The 17,686-nt window shown below is 32.0% G+C and overlaps 6 protein-coding genes across 6 annotated transcripts; 4 read left to right on the forward strand and 2 right to left on the reverse strand.

Annotated features, from left to right (window-relative positions):
- Nucleotides 1–1,098: 1,098 nt before the first annotated feature.
- On the forward strand, nt 1,099–2,877 carry escl. Its single transcript, XM_065499252.1, has 3 exons — nt 1,099–1,485; nt 1,544–1,730; nt 1,798–2,877. Exons 1-3 carry the CDS (start codon nt 1,172–1,174, stop codon nt 2,689–2,691), a joined length of 1,395 nt encoding a protein of 464 aa, XP_065355324.1. The 5' UTR covers nt 1,099–1,171; the 3' UTR covers nt 2,692–2,877.
- Nucleotides 2,878–3,747: 870 nt separating this feature from the next.
- LOC135952035 (uncharacterized) lies at nt 3,748–5,466 on the forward strand. The gene is made up of 3 exons (XM_065501812.1): nt 3,748–4,199; nt 4,326–4,482; nt 4,956–5,466. Exons 1-3 carry the CDS (start codon nt 4,064–4,066, stop codon nt 5,410–5,412), a joined length of 750 nt encoding a protein of 249 aa, XP_065357884.1. The 5' UTR covers nt 3,748–4,063; the 3' UTR covers nt 5,413–5,466.
- Nucleotides 5,467–6,304: 838 nt separating this feature from the next.
- dgt2 (dim gamma-tubulin 2) lies at nt 6,305–7,214 on the reverse strand. Its single transcript, XM_065501813.1, has 2 exons — nt 6,892–7,214; nt 6,305–6,824 (listed from the first exon to the last, which is right to left on the reverse strand). The coding sequence occupies exons 1-2, from the start codon at nt 7,124–7,126 to the stop codon at nt 6,361–6,363; spliced, it is 699 nt and encodes a 232-aa protein (XP_065357885.1). The 5' UTR covers nt 7,127–7,214; the 3' UTR covers nt 6,305–6,360.
- A 316-nt stretch (nt 7,215–7,530) lies between these two features.
- On the forward strand, nt 7,531–7,968 carry LOC135951853 (uncharacterized). The gene is made up of 2 exons (XM_065501587.1): nt 7,531–7,592; nt 7,653–7,968. Exons 1-2 carry the CDS (start codon nt 7,581–7,583, stop codon nt 7,893–7,895), a joined length of 255 nt encoding a protein of 84 aa, XP_065357659.1. The 5' UTR covers nt 7,531–7,580; the 3' UTR covers nt 7,896–7,968.
- Nucleotides 7,969–9,305: 1,337 nt separating this feature from the next.
- On the forward strand, nt 9,306–14,201 carry LOC135952284 (U4/U6.U5 tri-snRNP-associated protein 1). The gene is made up of 5 exons (XM_065502153.1): nt 9,306–9,642; nt 10,031–10,935; nt 11,005–11,552; nt 11,612–12,364; nt 13,029–14,201. Exons 1-5 carry the CDS (start codon nt 9,378–9,380, stop codon nt 13,408–13,410), a joined length of 2,853 nt encoding a protein of 950 aa, XP_065358225.1. The 5' UTR covers nt 9,306–9,377; the 3' UTR covers nt 13,411–14,201.
- On the reverse strand, nt 13,771–17,467 carry LOC135952285 (protein-glucosylgalactosylhydroxylysine glucosidase). Its single transcript, XM_065502154.1, has 12 exons — nt 17,348–17,467; nt 16,935–17,287; nt 16,578–16,868; nt 16,417–16,517; nt 15,907–16,190; nt 15,596–15,834; nt 15,442–15,529; nt 15,191–15,385; nt 14,965–15,133; nt 14,419–14,602; nt 14,217–14,363; nt 13,771–14,130 (listed from the first exon to the last, which is right to left on the reverse strand). The coding sequence occupies exons 1-12, from the start codon at nt 17,446–17,448 to the stop codon at nt 14,069–14,071; spliced, it is 2,214 nt and encodes a 737-aa protein (XP_065358226.1). The 5' UTR covers nt 17,449–17,467; the 3' UTR covers nt 13,771–14,068.
- Nucleotides 17,468–17,686: the final 219 nt, after the last annotated feature.

Below are 17,686 nucleotides of genomic sequence, written 5' to 3' on the forward strand. Positions count from 1 at the left end.
TTGAAACTCGATAAAAAAAAACTCGTCCAAACGCCGGAATATCAAACTCTGTATACCTATATAAAAAAAGGTTAGAATACTATATTCGCCTGTGCCGAATCTTAAATACCCTCCACCTAAAACTAGAAATGCACGTTATTGTTGCTACTAAATGAAGTTATATGTAAACATTTTTAAAATTGTTTTAGGAAAATACATCATACACTTCATTTCGATACTTTTTTCTACCGAACCTATTTTGTTGAATTTCAAAAATTATAAATATGTACATAATTTCGTAAATTTCATTGATTTCAGTTACACAGACGGGCAGATAAACGTACTAAGCTTAATCGACTTAGAATTTCATAAGGATCGAGGATATGTTGGATCTTAGATAAATATTTCTAGTTCAGGGTATAATGTATTAATTCATCTTAATATTCTTGAATTCTCCCAAGCTGTCACCTTGTTACATAAATAAAATATAAGTTAATTTTTTTTTGACATTTATTGTCTACTTCAGAGATGTTTAACCAGAGTAGAATCTTGGAACATTATTTTTTAGTAATCATTGACCATGTCGAATCTCCTTGAAACTAATTTAATGATATGTATGAGTGGAAATTCTTCTAAAGGTATTTATAGAAAACTCTAGTATCATAATACAATTTCATCATCTAAACAAAATTTGTATAAGATTTTCAAAAAATACTAATGATTTTTTTGATTTACGGACGGTATTGAAAATTTGTTTAAATTTGTTTGTTTATTTTCATATGTATCGGGTATACGGTAAATACAAATAAGGCAAACAAAAATGTCAAGAAAGTAAAAATAAAGTTTGCAGAAAAATATCAATCAACAAGGAAATAAAATATCTGTTATAATATCGTGTAAACAATAAATATTTTTTCGAAACGATTTCTTGAAATACAGAATGATTTCAATATGAAAAGTGTTAATACTCAGTATTGCCGTCTATAAATACCTTAATAGGTTCTTATTAAACTATAGCATATATCATTATTATTCAATGAATTAATTCCTTTACAGATCACTTCCTGATAAGAAAAATCCGGTTTTCATTCCGGCATAAAAAAGATTGGCAACTCCAGTCGTTTGCAAATTTATTTTGTTTACATTTTGAATTTTTTTGCACAGGTACATCAGAAAAATTAGAACGGCAGAAATGACTCTGGATGAAGTAAACCCATTTAAAAACGATGAACTTAAAGACGCAAATGAGAATTCACCTAATGGAAGTGGAGAACAGTGGAAGTCATTACCATCACTGACAGTTGAAGAAATAAATGTTGAAGATAATATTCCAAAAGACAGCGATGATGACTCCATTGTCGAGGATAAAGACGATGATATTATGAGTGTATTGAGTACAACTACCACCACAACAACATCACGTAGCAAAAGTCCCAATTCCAGATTTGATAAATTACACCGTAAAGTTAAAACTCCTAAAATAGTTAAACCATTATTTAAGTACAAGTAAGTAGAAAATATGAAATAGAAATCATATATTTTTTTAATTTTAAAAATTCAATAGTTGTCATCTACGCGAGGACCATGGTCAGCCTTTGTTTGGTGCACAATTCAACCATTTCTTAAGCAATGAACAGGCTGTCTTTGCCTGTGTGGGGAAAGATCGGGTTTCTATCTACGAGTGTTCAGGTGCTGCGGAAGAAGAAACTGGTGGTGGTATGAGACTTTTGCAGTGTTATGCTGATCCAGATGTAAGTATATGTCGATATAAATAATAAACATAGTTTCAGAGATAGAAATATATTTTTTTTCACTAAGCCTGATGAAAATTTCTACACTTCTGCTTGGTCCTATGACCCAGAAACGTCCGAACCTATTCTGGCTGCTGCCGGCTATCGTGGTGTAATACGCCTTTTTAATCCATCTAAAAATATGAGCACTAAACATTATATAGGCCATGGTCATGCCATAAATGAATTAAAATTTCATCCTAGACTGCCACAAATTTTGTTATCTGGCAGTAAAGACCATTCGTTACGCTTGTGGAACGTGCACACAGATGTATGTGTGGCAATATTTGGTGGAGTAGAAGGACATCGCGACGAAGTACTCTCTGTAGATTTTGATTTGAAAGGAGACCGTGTTATGTCCAGTGGCATGGACCATTCACTAAAATTATGGTTTCTTAATAAACCAGCCATCAAAGAAGCAATTGAAAACAGTTGCCACTGGAACACCAGCAAGAATACCACACCCTTTCCTACAATCAAAGAACATTTTCCCGATTTCTCTACGCGCGACGTTCACCGCAACTATGTCGATTGTGTTCAGTGGTTCGGTGATTTCGTACTCTCAAAATCTTGCGAAAATTCTATAGTTTGCTGGAAACCTGGCAAACTGGATCAACATGAGTTTAAACCACAAGAGACTACAACTACTATAATACACCATTTCGATTATAAGGAGTGCGAAATATGGTTTATTCGTTTTGCCTTCAATTTGTGGCATAAAATTTTGGCCTTAGGCAATCAACAAGGTAAAACCTATGTTTGGGAACTAGATGCTTCCGATCCGAATTTAACGAAATGCAGCACATTGGTGCACCCCAAATGTACTACAGCCATAAGGCAAACAACATTTTCGAAAGACGGTTCTATATTGGTGTGTGTTTGTGATGATGGTACTATTTGGCGCTGGGATCGGTGTATTTAAATGGAAAAAATACAATTGTCGTAGAAAGGAGAAAGTTATTCTCAAAATTTTGATTTTATGATGAAAGTTATATATACTTTGATATAAATATCATCATACATATATATGTATACTAAGTTAGATATTAGAATTTATATAAATAACTATATTTGTTTTAGTTAACATTTAGAGCATTGCTTAAAGAAATTAAGTTTTTTTATATTTATCATATTACGACAATATGACTGATAAGAGACCTTGTGAATTGGCCAATTGTAATGATAATAGGAATAAAAAACATTGAACAATTTAAAATTTGTATTTTCGATTTGAAACCGCCAAACCGATTTGACAAAGGAAAATGTTAGAAATTTGGCGTTTTCAAAACGCTATTGTATACTGAAACGATGTGGTATATTTTATTTAAACTCTATTTTAAAGAGAAAATTAAATGATGCGCAGTTTAATGTTTTATTTTAAGAAAATCTTTTAATTAAAAATTTGCCTTGAGTGTGTCAATTGTCTATCTCCTATCTGACCCCCACATAGTTAACAAGAGGATCTCTCACCCCTAGTTAACAACCAGTTTTCAAGTCCATTGTAGAATCGTACTAGATGAAAGATACAATGCAACCCGTTTTTTTAATCTAGTGCGAAACTGTCGATGGCGTAAAACGTCCACGCATATTTTTGGAAATTGAAAGTTGTGTAGTTAAAAAAAAATTGGTAAACCATGTGTAATTTATCTTCTGATGTATAATTTGGGAATCAGTAATGTGTAATTTACAATTATCGTTCTGGCAACACTAAAACTACATAATGTAATTTGTAATAGTGTTGGAAGATGCGTGAATAATGTGTAATTTTTAGTACATTTGATTGTCAAAAGGGCTCTTTGCTGCGGACATAGAGAAATACACATAGAGCGGAGTGCAGAAAAAAACCAAACAAAAAAAATTACACAAAATAATCACACAAATAAAGCATTCAAAAAAATAAAATTTGCTCACCTAAGTTTATATATACATACATATACATATAACTGAAGTCTTCATTTTACATTTGGTACTAAACACTAATGCCATCACACATTTCAATTCCTAAAAAGTGGAATGATAACACAAACGCAACGTAACCTTGTAGTAGGAGATGTATCTGTTTAGATACATACATGCATAGACGTATGGTGACGTGCCGTAACAACAAACAAAAATAACCATTAAACGCTGGGTTAATTTGGTCTTGTGAAAATAGAAAATCGAAAAATTATACATAATCCATCGTAAATTGACGTAGAGATTTATATTTATTCGTAACACATTTCAAATTTTAAAAACAAAATTAAGATTTGTTTGTATAGTAATTGAAATCAACAAACCCAAATAATATTAAAATGATCGACGACGAACAACTCATTTTACTTGTTCAGGAAAGAAGTGAAATTTACGACAAATACAATCCACTTTACAAGTTCATAGATAGGAAAAAAGATGCATGGATGGAAATTGCCCATAAGATGGAAACAACAGGTAAGAGCATGTACAAGTAGTAAAACAAGATTGGTTACTGAAATGATATTTTGAGTTAATTTATCAGACAAGTATTTCCGCAACGTTAAACAGCCTTATTTATACATATTTTATTTTTCATGTTAGAAGAGGACGCCATAAGAAGATGGACAAGTCTAAGGGATCGCTTCACACGAGAAATAAAAAAAAGAGAAAAATCATCAGAATCTGATCCAAATACTTCACATATCTGGCCCTACTATAATATGATGGAATTTTTAAGGCCTCATATATCATCAAGACCGTAAGTTGTAGAACATTTTTTAGTACCTATATCGAAGGACTATATTCAACATCCGTTATCATAGGTTTTCATGAAAACCTTCTGTAGATAGGTACCTATTTGTTATAATGTACTTATATATTTAAAAATAAAGTTGCAAACAAATAAATTAGATAATAATAGCTAGTTTTTTTGCTCAGCTGAAACCCAAAATTGTCTAAGATAATGCGGTATGAATATAGTCACTAGATATTACCCTAATATGTAATAAATATGTAAATCGTAAAGTTTAAAGGTAACGATATCGCTAAATTGTTATTTATTATCAAAACAATATTTTCCATAAAGTAATACTTTAATATTTTGAGATAAGTTATAGTTATAATTACATATCGCACATTTGCGACAAGAGAGAAATTTTGCGATATTCCACAATTTTAAGTACACAGAAATTTTGGACCACACTAATATACATATCTATATATATTTTTCAGACTCCGAGGAATGAGATCACAAGGAATTAGATTGCCACCAGTAAAGAAACATTCACCGCCGCCTTCACCGGCGACTTCACCACAACCTTTACGAACTGCTTCAACATTTGATTCGCGTACAGCTTCACCCATGCACTGTGAGGAAGAGTTTACACAAATGTTTGATGATCCATTGATAGATCCATCATTTTTGCGTAAAAAATGCAAAAATCCAAATCCTGATGTTGATAAAAGCTTTTGCGAAGCGGTTGAAACTTTGAAGAAAACCTGTGCTGTTAATGAAGCTAGAAATGCAAATCCTGCTGTTCATGCGTTCGGCGAAATGATTGTTTCTACGATATGTAGCATGAATAGCCGTAACCAAATAAAGGCTATGCATCAAGTAACAGACATGGTGATGAGAATTAAAATGGAGGAAGATGAATTATTAGATCAAGTTACGTATTCAACGCTTTAAAATACATTTTTTGATTTCAACTTTATTTACTTTTTTCTATACAATACTCTTTTCGGAGTAGGTACCTATAATTTTTTTTTTATTTTCATTTAAAATAAAGTAGTTTTTACTATGATAAAAATATATTTTTGTACTATGGTGTTTACCATACGAAATGTACATAGAAATTAAATAAAGGAACAACTCTATCGGGGTTGTCATAGAATCCAATCATTGTCGGAATCGATTTTGAAAACGACACAAAAAGTACATTGGTTTTCATAAGTCAGATGTACATTTTTTGTCGTTTAAAAGCAGATTTCGACAATCATTGGATTCTACTGCAAAAGGACGCGAATTAAGAGAAATTTGGAACGGTTTGAAGAATGGCATTTGGAACCATCACAATTTTTAATTTTCGAAAATTTATGTTCGGGAGTGACAAAAATCTATATTTTTAAATCTTAACGGAATTAACTCCCGGGGAACAAACTCCCGCGGAATTTTTTATTCATAATTGGGCTGTATATCAGGGCACACATAGAAAGGTGACTGCATCACTACAATACAAAAACAACAGGGGGTTATTATGTAACTCCTTTCGAAAAGAAATTCGTTCGAATTTGTATGCTTTACACATTGTATTTCGAAAGTGTTCCGACTCGAATCGAATTACATAATAACCCCCCAGGTACTTTGTTTTTGTTAAAAAGTAGGTGAACTGTCGAAGTTGCCTATTGTTGTTTTTGGGTTTGTTGTATTTTTCGCCACAACAACCACAAGTGAATTGACAATTCAAACTGAATAAAAAAAATAATCAGCTGTTTCATCGCAGTCACCTTTCTAAGTGTGCTCTGATCTATATCAAGTTTTCAATAAAAACAATAATTTAAGATTAATAAACATTCAGATATAAATTAAAAACAAAGACAATATTTATTACTAAATGAACCAGCAATATACGTTTTATTAATTACTAACTTCTTGTTCCTTCTCTATAGCCTCATTAATATACCCTTCCACCTCACGTATGGCTTTCAAATTGTGTTCGGTGCGCGTTAACAACTCATTTATAAAGTATCCGCGCAGGAGATTAACTTTGGTTTGATTATGACGAGCTTTAGCAAACATAACCTCCAATTCACAGGCTAAATAAGGACCCATTTTCAACTCAGCGACGACTTTAAGAAAATTGCATTTACGATTTCGCAACAGTATCAGATTTTCCAAATTGGCACGCCTCTGCTTTTCCAATGATAAAATCTGGGTATGCAAAGAGTCGCTATCGCTAAATACTTCTGGCAACTCAGAGCGTAATTTAGTACTAAAAGTATTTATGCCTTGCATTTCCTTTAGCATATTTATAGTTAATTGATGACGCACAGCTTTTCTTTCAGTGTAATTGAGATTTATGGAACTAACTACACCTAGATCTGTAAAGCAAATAAATTTTAAGTAAAACTTGTTTATGTACACGTTTATAGTTGTTGATTAACTTACTTAGCACTTGATCCTTTTTGTCATTTAAATAAAGATATTCACCAATTTTTATTACCACAATGGCCTTTTTCACTTGTTCCTTGTCAGGCAGCATTAGCTGGGTGCAGTCAATTTGTTTGAGCTCCTTAATTACCAAACGTAATTTACGAAGTTTGGTTAATTCTTCATCATGAGTTCTTAGCAATTGTTCATTTGTTTCCGAATTTATAATACGCGTAGTTTCGTTACAATCCATTTGGAACTTTTAATTGCACAAAAATCTAAACTAAATTGTTTTTTAAATCCGCCAAATCTCGTACCACAAACAAAAAAAAAACAAGAATTGTTGCTAGTACCAGATTGTATGAAAAAGTAAAAAAGATTGGCAATGTTTTATTATAGAATTGCCAATTACTTTAGTTGTCAAATTGCCAAGAAATACTCAGTTGGACAACGCTATTTTCAAGGTGCATTTAATAAGGTGCCATCGGCAGCACAGCTGATTATAGAAATAGCACGCACAAATGTCAAACTACATATATAAAAAATATTCGCCCGTACGTCCGTATGTCAAACTCTATATATAAAAAATAAGTGAATTCGCCTGTATTTATTTCAATTCGCCACTGCTGTCACCTTGTTAAATACGCCTTGGCTATTTTCAAGCAGCGCATGTTTTTATTTACATTTTTTGTTTACAAAAAGTCATCATGGATTCAGAAGTAATTATTTATTTATTTTATCGTTTCATTAAAACAATTATTAATTACAATATTTTACAGGTATCGAGTAAAAAGTCTAAAATCAATAAAAAATTAAAGAATTCTGCCGAAGTTATTAAAAAAGAAGACAAAAAAGGAATCGTGCGTAAACAACAGGAACTTATGCGAGTGCTACACGTTAAAAATTTTCAACTACAAAATGGAAATCTTTCTTACTTAGATTATGTTGAATTAAAGGAAGAACTCTTCCGTTTGAATGCTTTAAAGGATGTATTCAATATAATGTCAGGCACAATGGAGTAATACTCAGTGGCACTATGTTTAGACTATGTAGAAAATAAATTAATGGAAAATGTAATAAAGATAAACCGTCGAATATCTTCGCTATTTTATTCATTTAAATATACTCAGCCAAAGCTTTTGTGTTAAATATGACTCAATATGTTGTGTTTTTCTCCCTTTATTGGATAAAAACGCCTTGAACTATGTCAATAGAGAATTTTTACAATGCCTGTTACCTTACTCCCAGGACAAAAGAAATGGATGAGCATATACAATTTACTCTATTGTATTTTAATTTAATTAATTTTTATTTCATTTATTTGTAATACAAATATTATTACTATTAATATAAAATAATTTGTTCATTTAATAAAAAATATAAAAATAAGTGAAATAAAACTGATTCGTTCTCATACGTAAATATGAAGTTAGGGTAATTTACATATCGCTCATTTGCTGCAACGTTATCATAACTCACACAATTTTATTTTCCAGGAGATGTATTTTTAAATTTAAACCACGTTTTAAAATCAAATATTTTATGGAAATTTTGCTTTAAAACATTGTTTAAATTTGAATTTTGTTTGAATATGGGGGTTAGTTTTTAAAACGATATATATTTTTTATGCAATGGTGCTATTAACTCGAAGTTTGAGTTTTGGACGTTGTTGCAGCAAATGAGCGTGTCTGTAGACGATACATAGTACAAAATTGTATTCTAAACGCATTTACATTTGCATCGAAATTGCTTTCGCATCGCAATAGACAGTAACCCCCAAGGTGTCATCGGGAGCACAGCTGATTATAAAAATAGCAACCGATAATGTCAAACTACACATATAAAAAATGTGTAGTTTGACATTATCGCGTGCTATTTATATAATCAGCTGTGCTCCCGATGACACCTTATTAAATGCACCTTGATCGTGTCTCAGAAGAAAAGTATTGTTAATGATATTTTCCATTTTTTTTTTTTTAAATTCAAGAATTATTATTACTGATTTGTAATTGAGCATTTTATTTCCTAATCTTTTGACAGCACTGAAATGTTTAGTACTTGTGTCAAGCCAAGGCGAATTCAAAAAGGTGGTGGCAGTTCTACAAAAACAACAATTGGTCAAAAATGTTAAAAAACAGAAAAGAGAAATTAAAAAATAAAATTTGTATTAAATCTTAAAATATTCAGATATCCAGAATAGAGGAAGTTTATATTATTTATGTAAGAAATTAATATATTGATAATAAGCTTAGATTATGTAAATATTGATATATTAAAACATGTTTTGACAGTGACTAGAACCAAACATGCGAAAAATAAGTAATCATATGTTTGACTGACTCCACCTTATAAGAATTCGCCTTGTGTCAAGCGTACTAAATGTTTAACAACCCTGATTTATTATTATCAAGCAAAACGTTTATTTTAGTGTGAGGAGAAAACTAATTTTAGTGAAAAAATAAAAATATATATTAAAATAAATTAATTATTAAAATTATAAAAACATGGGTTCATCCAGCACCGGCAAGCATAAACACAAAAAAGAAAAAAAACATAAGCGTCATCGCTCAAGATCTCCCAAAGAACTTCGCAGTGGCGATGAAGAACAACAAATTGATTTGACAAGCGAACAATCCAATAGTCGCCATCGTCACCACAAACATAAGAAACACAAGGAACGCCATCGCGACAAGCAGCATAAGCACCGTGAGCGGGATCGTGAGGAACAAACCAATGAAGTGATAGCTTTGGCCGAGTCTGATTCAGACAGTAAGTGAAAAAGTGTAACATGTATACATACAAACTTATTTAAGGGGTTGAGGGCTTCTAAAGTTTCCCAAAAAGGGGAAAGTGTGCAGTCGCCTGCAAGAGATATGATAAGATGTCTAAATTAAAGCGATTATTTTTTTCCATTATTACATTTAAATAAAATTTAATTGGAAGACTCTTATCTCTTCTCAGCTGCGCACTATTTAAGTGGATCATGATAAATCATCGTTTTTCCCTTTTTGTTTTTTACAGGATTTTTCAAAAGGTTTGGAATCTTGCTATATTTTTCCATACTTGAATGGAAACTATAATGGTTTTGCCTTAAGAAGATATATCGATAAAATGATATCTGCCTGACAAAAATATTGACCCTATATTTAAATTTCAGGTTCCGACTGTGTAGAAGTACCGGTTGATTCTAAATCCAACAGCAATACTGAAACGGAACGTAGTGCTCCGCCACCACCTTTGCTAACGAAAAATGTCGATTACGAGGAGGAACGTCGTCGACGTGCTTATGAGAAAGAAAGGGATAGGGAACGCGAACGCGAGAAGGAAAAAGAACGCGAGAGAGATCGTGAACGACACAAAGCTTATGAAAGGGCACGAGAAAAGGAACGAGAACGCGAGCGTTATGAAAAAGAACGAGAAATGGAAAGACGCCGGGAAAGGGATAGCCGTGATGATGAAATGGATCGTGAAATGCGTAAGGATCGTGAGAGAAACCGTGAAAGGGAACGTGGATATGAGAGATCTGAAAGAGAATATCATCCAAGACATCGTTCTGAAAGAGAAGAAAGAGAATTTGATTCTCCTAGAGATGCCGAAAAACACAATAGGGATCGTGAGCGTTCTTCTGAAAGGGATAGACCTAGAGAAAGAGATTTTTCACCTATACCATCAAATGGAGCCGGAGATTGTCTCTCCATAGAGGAAACTAACAAATTAAGAGCTAAATTAGGTTTAAAGCCGTTAGAAGTAGAATCTGGGCCATCTAAACCATCAACATCGGCGGCTGCTGCCGAAGCCAAGAAACCAGGTGAAAAAGATCTGTCTTCCTATAAAGATGAATGGGGCGAATTTTTACATAAACCTGCGGAAAATCTTAAAGAGAAAGCTAAAGCGGAAAAAATGCGAGAAAAATTGAAGCAGCGTAAAGAAAAGCGTTTCCTGGAAGAAAGATTGGCTCGCATCAAGACCTTAGGTGAGTCGGACGAAGAAGTAGATGATACCAGCAAGTGGGTGCAGCGTAACAAAAAGGTGGTGGATGAGAAAAAGGCAGCTGAAGAAAGGGTAATGTTAAAAATTCGTATTTGCCAAGAAATATTATATTGAATATTATTTTTATATGTATATTATTAGGCCAAGGCTTTAGAAGAAATGGATCAAGAATTCGGCATAGACGATTTGGTAGAAAAGGAAAAAGATGAAGCACGCCGTAAAGCCTACACAGAAAAACATCTAAGGGGTCTTAAAGTCGACCATGATATGGATGAATTTTCTGAAGGTAAAACTATTATTTTAACGCTTAAAGATGCAGACGTCTTGGATGAGAAAGAGGGTGACACTTTGATCAATGTCAACATGTTGGATGATGCCCGTTTTCGAAAAAATGTTGAAAATAAGAAGAAAAATCCTTTGGCTTACGGATACAATGTATACGAGGAACAATATGATGAGTTGGGTAATCCAATTGAAAGAAACATATTGGAGAAATACGATGAGGATTTGGATGGAAATAAATTGAAAACGAAAAATTTCGTAATTGGGGAAAATTTAGATGAAGTACGAGAACATCGACGTAAATTATTGGAAATTAAAACGAAATTAGCCGGCAAACGCTTAGAAACTTTAGCCGATACAGAAATCACTTTGGCATCCGATACATTGACGGAAACTGAAATGGCTAAGTAAGTAGTGTCACAAAAGTTCTAATTAAATGTTAAACTATACATCTATTTTATTTCAGATTTAAAAAACCTAAAAAGAAAATCAAAAAATTAAGACAAAAACTTAAAGCCGATGACCTTCAACCATTAGAGGAAGATACAACTCATTTTGGAAGTCGTAGAGGACGTCATCGCAGCATCAGTGATGAAAATGATCCCATGGATTCAGAAATGAATTTAAAAATTGAAGAACAAGATGACGATCTCGAACGTGTACTCTCTAAAGCACGTAAACTTAAACAAAAGGAGAATATCATTAAGAAATCATTGCCCAATATCGAATCTATGCAACCTGAAATCAAACCAGAAATCGAAGAAGACAACGATATGGATTCCGATGTTAACCGTGATGCTCATATCATTCTTAATGCCACAGCTGAATTTTGCCGAACATTGGGTGATATTCCCACTTATGGTATGGCCGGTAATCGTGACGAAGATTCCAATGATATGATGGACTTTGAGACGATCGAAAATGCCGAAGAGAGATTGGGTGATAACACCGATGATATGATAGAAGCTAGTCATGGTACTTGGAATTCCGTAAATCCCGATGAAGTTAATCAACCAGCTGACTTGGACAACATTGTTGATGAAGTGGAAGAAGTGGCCATATTGGATGAAGAACCAGACGTGGGTGCTGGTGTAGCAAATGCACTACGTTTAGCCTTATCAAAGGGCTATTTGGAAAAGGAGGATCTCAATCGACCAAGCAACTCTAAAATGGCACATTTACAAGCTAAAAACTATTCGATAGAGGATAAGAATACAGCGTAAGTAAATAATGATATGTTATACTAGATACTGTGTTTATATGCCAATCTCATAGATTCATAGATTTATAATTAGATTTGTGGTATTTCCATACATAACTTCACCTTATGAAGAAGAATAAAGCAATGCATAATTTGCGTGTTAAGAAAACTGAGAAACTTACGAAAAGTTCATTAAAAAAAACATATTCAAAAATTCTTTAAAAAATTTTCGAGCTTAAATTCGAATTTTCTAGCATAGAATTGCATTATAATCAGGCTTATGAATGAAGAAGATTATTTTAACAGTTTTAAACATTTTCGAATTTTCGAACATGAATGGCAAATTTCAGCATATTTGGGTTACTAGAACTGGTTCAAAATACAGTTACAAATTTTTACCTAAACTAGGAAGTTATTATAGAATGAAATATAATAGCAATATTTTAAATCATGATGTTTACAAGTTTAAATCAAGTTAATGTTTAAATATTTCGACTTATAATAAAATTCTTGAATAATTATTTAATTTATGAAATATCACAATATTAGGGTAATGATAGGGCGTGTCAAAAACGCATATTTTAAGAACATCAACAATTTTACTACACAAAACAACACATAAATATAAATATTTTTTGTATATAATTTTTTTAAATGTCTAATATTTAATTTTTCCATTTAGTGAAGACGATAAATTTGGCCGACGAGATCGTTTCCAGCATGGCCCCATTATGGACTTCAAAGACAAGAACAATTTCAATCCAAACGTAAAATTGGAATATATTGATGACAATGGACGCATCTTAAATTTGAAAGAGGCCTTCCGTTATTTATCACATAAGTTCCATGGTAAAGGTCCAGGCAAAAATAAAATTGAAAAACGTTTGAAGAAAATGGAACAAGAAGGTCTAATGAAAACCATGAGTTCAACTGATACACCATTGGGTACACTCACCATGTTGCAGCAGAAACAAAAGGAAACTAAAACTCCGTATGTGGTGTTAAGTGGAGGAAAACAGACGACGAATAATGTAGCTGGTTCAACAATATCAAAGTTTAAGTAAAAGCAAATATAGAATGCACTGTTTGGACACTATAATAAACCAAATTTACCCATAGATTACAATAGTTATAAATATCGATATTGATTACATAGATTTAGAAACACATACATAGCAAACAGTTTCAGTGGATCATAACATTTCAAAAAAAAAAAATCTATTTGTATGCAAAATTTTGCTTATAACAATGTCATTTTTATTTTCAAAAATACCAAAAATTCAATATCAAAATTCTTATTGCTTCAAATAGAATATTTGTATCCAGTTTTTAAAAACAACTTTAAAAAAATTATTATTACGAGTTTAATTGTCAGGCTTAGTTGCTTGGTTCTAAAATTATTGGAAATTGCATTAGTTTATACAATATTTTCGGTAATGATCTGCTGGAATTTGAATTTAACCAAAAATAAACCCCCATACATACACAGTTTATTTGCAATAGTCATTTTTTAACTTACTTTTTACCATAAAACTTGCTCTCCATAATAAAAATATGGTCACGTTAAGTCTATTTGGGCAATGTGACCATAACTTAGCAACTTATCTAGATTATATCAGTTTCATATTATTATATGTGTCACTTGCAATTTAAACATTTTTTTTTTTATAATTATAATATTTATGTAAGATTTATATATTATATACATACATACATACTTTTTCATTTATTTTTGGCTACTCTTGTTATAGTTTGTATAATTATGAATTCAGTTTGGAATTGAACTACAAGTTTAAAAAAGAATAAAGAACCAAAATAAACAAAACATTTAAATACATTCTATTAAACCCAAAAAGTATTCGCAACTTACTTGAAAATCCTTCATATAAATTTGAGGCTTTGTTATTCGTTCCAATTATTATTTCTAAAGGTTGATCACCCAATTTTAATAATTTCAGGGTATTCTCTCCAGATTTTACTATTTTTAACTCAAATGAGGAGTTTGCGAATTTAATACCTGGAAATGAAGTTAAAATTATTAGTAAATTTCAAAAATTTATTGTTACTTATACCTTTGATGGTTAATTGCTTGGTATTGGGCATTGAATTAGTTTGTTTGATTAACATTTTTGCTGAATTATTTTCTAATTGAAATCTTATGCCACCATAACCATGAATGATTGTTTGCAAAAATCCTCCAATGCCGGTAAGAAAGTTAGCAGACCCTTGAAAACCAATTTTAGTTTCACTCCAAACCTACAATAATTTTTTTTTAAAGTATGTATAATTATTTTATGGCCCGATTTAGAAACACGAGCGCAAAAATTTTTTGGAAAACAGTAATTTTCTTACAAACATTTTAAATTGTGTTCTGATCGTGTTTCTGAATAAGGCACCTGGACTTTTTTCGGTTTTAATGGACTTTGGTATCCCACTAAAAAATAATTCTTGATTTGAATTTTTTGTATTATGTTTTAAATAGTTGATTATTTACTTTTTAAATCATATTTCTCGTGCAAAACTAAAATAAAATCTCCTTTTAACAAAAGGATACCCTTAAATTTAAAAAATCCTTTTTTAAATTTAAGGGTATCCAATTTTTGTACTCTTCAATTTACCTTAAATTCTGGTCGTACATAATTTGTGTAAGCCATTTCAAAATAAGCTGCAGCTTTCGTAGTCAAACCAACATCCAAATAGTTTATGGAAAACATAGACCAAGTCATAGCTGGACCCGAGTGGCGAGTTACATTTTCGTACATACACAAGTCATTGAAATGTGTTGAACTAAAGAAAACAAAAAAGTGTTAAACGTGTTAAATCAAAAATAAATTTATTACTAACTTTTGCATGGGATATTGTAACGGATAACCCAATAATATGGTGTCGGCTTGTTTTACTAGATCGCCTGGCTTATAGCCCAAATGTTGGGGATGATAATCCCTAGCATTGTCATACAAAATAAAAATATTGTTGGCTATATTTAACCAATCCATAGAGGATACATTTGCATTAGGGTCGCATGTTAAATGGGTGAATCTACATATATGTGTATGTACAGTATTTATCAATCAATTAAACATTTATTTAGTTACCTGGCAAATTCCAAAGCTTTTTTAAACACCACATTTGTATAGACATTGTCGTCAACGTTCTCATGATCTTCATCAGGACCCATGACATCTTTAAATAGTTTTCAAAATAATTATCTTTATATTAAACTAAAAACAAAAGCCAATATGTAATTACTTTGAATATGATACTGTTTTGTTTCTTTCTGCCAAGTCACACGACTTTGCAGAAATGTCGCTATCTCACGAACCAGTGGCCAGGCTGTGCTACACAGCCAGTCACGTTTGTAGGTGGTTGCGTAAAACTGTTGCAAAGCAACTGCAATATCAGCTGAAATGTGTATTTCCTGCGTGGCCACTTCAGGGCAACATGGATTGGTGGCTTCTGTGCCAGTATAAGCGCTTTCCCAAGGAAATCTATGAACAATGTGTGATAGTATTTATAAAAATATTGTTTATAGCTTTTGTGTTATGTTTTGTTGCTGCAACCTTGCTCCTGTGTATCCCGTTTTATTGGCATTATATAGAGCACCTTGCAAGTGATCCAGACGATATTTGAAAAGTTCTTGTGACCAAAGAGGTTGTAGTTGTGTTACAGCTGGCAACATCCATATTTCAGTATCCCAAAAATTATGACCCTCATAGTCAGCATCCAATTGACCACGCCCTAAACCAGTGGGACTTAAGCCAAAGTAGAGGTTATTTTTCTGATTAGTCTCCAAAGAAGGCAAACAGCTGCCCATGTAAAATATGCCAGCATTGATGATTTTAGACTAAATGTTGATAATATAAATATGTATATAAAAACGTATGTACTACAAACTTGAATGCATTTGGTGCATTAACTTATAATAACTAGTTTGTTTTCTTGTTAATAATTTTGAAATTTTCTGCTAAAAATCTTATAAAAATTAAAAGTCGATAACCGAAGAATAATTGTAGGTTTTCGATTTCGGTTAAACCGAAAAAAATTGATGTAGTCTAGATAGTTCATCTTACCAATTCTAGATTACCTTCCACTTTTATTTGAAAATCATTCCAAAACTGCTGCCATCTAGACGTGTGTTTTTCAAGCAGATCTTGCTTGGTTAAACTAAGAACTTTGAAACAAACATTTATTTAAAAAGCACTCGCATTTAATCATTCAATCAATAATTCACCATTTTCTATTTCCTTCAAAGCTACTGATTTGTCTAAATCAGCTGTTAATACAAATCTATAATATAAAGACTTTTGACCAGAGTTCAGTTTAAAGATTTTCTTATTTTCCGGAAAGGTATCACTAAATGCCACGTAAATGCTAGTGCGGTTTAGTTGGAGATATTCATTTTCCACCTCTTTAGTTGTAGCTCGGACCATTTTTATGTTAGCTACATTGGAGTTTTCGTTTACTACATCAAAGGCTTGAGTATTTGATCCAGGATATTGATGTAGTTCAATGGTTATAGGTTCTGAAAATTCATATACAGTGTATTCATATTATTATATACAAAACAAATTGGAAAACTTACACCTACCTGGTGCCGTTTCTCTTAATACTATTATCTCACATATTAAGGCCCTATTAAAATAACGATGAGCGTAAACTCTCTGCTTCAAAACCAAGTTAAAAAGTTTATAATATTCCATCCATTCATACACACCCTCATACAAGTTCATTGTGTATTCAATATTATCCGGTTGAAAATAGGTTTTAGTTTGAGTATTTAAAATACCAGCTGTGATATTTAGCCAGTTTGGTAAACGTGCCCGGCGACTATTACCCTTTTGGCCATTATAAACACCATTCATATAGATGGCATCACCAAAGATCGTAAAACCCAAGTGTCCGTTTGACAAAGAAGGCATGAAATTTAAGTCACTTGGAAGGCTTTAAAAGAAAACTAATTTCTTGTTAAGTTTTGTTGCCGAAAATCTTTCACGTACTTACCTTTTGGGTTTTAACAAAAATGTTTTATCTATTTGCAATGAACTTGATACATTTTCCAAATGGAAGTACAACAAAAATAAAATTTTGGAAAATAATCGCATAGTGGTTGTCTTACTGTGAAGTGTATTGACCGATTGGATTTTAAATAAAAATGCTACTGCTGACTTATACTTGCTTCTGTGCAGTTTGCATATTTTTAAACTGCTGATAAGAATAATGTTTCTCTGAGTAAATGAAAACAAGTCAGACTGCTATATTTGGCAGTATCGAATCTTATATACCCTTCATCTTAATAGAAAATTATACCGTGTTTTTGAGACCCCGATTTTTTTAATTACT

This window comes from Calliphora vicina, chromosome 2 (genome assembly GCF_958450345.1).
Source record: "Calliphora vicina chromosome 2, idCalVici1.1, whole genome shotgun sequence".
Lineage (NCBI taxonomy): Eukaryota > Metazoa > Arthropoda > Insecta > Diptera > Calliphoridae > Calliphora > Calliphora vicina.

Excerpts from the sequence above, each read along its gene's own strand:
- LOC135952284 (XM_065502153.1), top strand. The coding sequence starts at position 9,378 with ATGGGTTCATCCAGCACCGGCAAGCATAAACACAAAAAAGAAAAAAAA. Across the intron at positions 9,643-10,030 it reads GGCCGAGTCTGATTCAGACA|GTTCCGACTGTGTAGAAGTA; the intron begins GTAAGTGAAAAA and ends TTTAAATTTCAG. Across the intron at positions 11,553-11,611 it reads ACGGAAACTGAAATGGCTAA|ATTTAAAAAACCTAAAAAGA; the intron begins GTAAGTAGTGTC and ends ATTTTATTTCAG.
- dgt2 (XM_065501813.1), bottom strand. The coding sequence starts at position 7,126 with ATGGATTGTAACGAAACTACGCGTATTATAAATTCGGAAACAAATGAA. Across the intron at positions 6,825-6,891 it reads CAAAAAGGATCAAGTGCTAA|ATCTAGGTGTAGTTAGTTCC; the intron begins GTAAGTTAATCA and ends TTTGCTTTACAG.
- escl (XM_065499252.1), top strand. The coding sequence starts at position 1,172 with ATGACTCTGGATGAAGTAAACCCATTTAAAAACGATGAACTTAAAGAC. Across the intron at positions 1,486-1,543 it reads AAACCATTATTTAAGTACAA|TTGTCATCTACGCGAGGACC; the intron begins GTAAGTAGAAAA and ends AAAATTCAATAG. Across the intron at positions 1,731-1,797 it reads AGTGTTATGCTGATCCAGAT|CCTGATGAAAATTTCTACAC; the intron begins GTAAGTATATGT and ends TTTTTCACTAAG.
- LOC135952035 (XM_065501812.1), top strand. The coding sequence starts at position 4,064 with ATGATCGACGACGAACAACTCATTTTACTTGTTCAGGAAAGAAGTGAA. Across the intron at positions 4,200-4,325 it reads CCATAAGATGGAAACAACAG|AAGAGGACGCCATAAGAAGA; the intron begins GTAAGAGCATGT and ends TTTTCATGTTAG. Across the intron at positions 4,483-4,955 it reads CCTCATATATCATCAAGACC|ACTCCGAGGAATGAGATCAC; the intron begins GTAAGTTGTAGA and ends TATATTTTTCAG.
- LOC135952285 (XM_065502154.1), bottom strand. The coding sequence starts at position 17,448 with ATGCGATTATTTTCCAAAATTTTATTTTTGTTGTACTTCCATTTGGAA. Across the intron at positions 15,530-15,595 it reads AAAACAGTATCATATTCAAA|ATGTCATGGGTCCTGATGAA; the intron begins GTAATTACATAT and ends AACTATTTAAAG. Across the intron at positions 14,364-14,418 it reads CAAGCAATTAACCATCAAAG|GTATTAAATTCGCAAACTCC; the intron begins GTATAAGTAACA and ends CTTCATTTCCAG.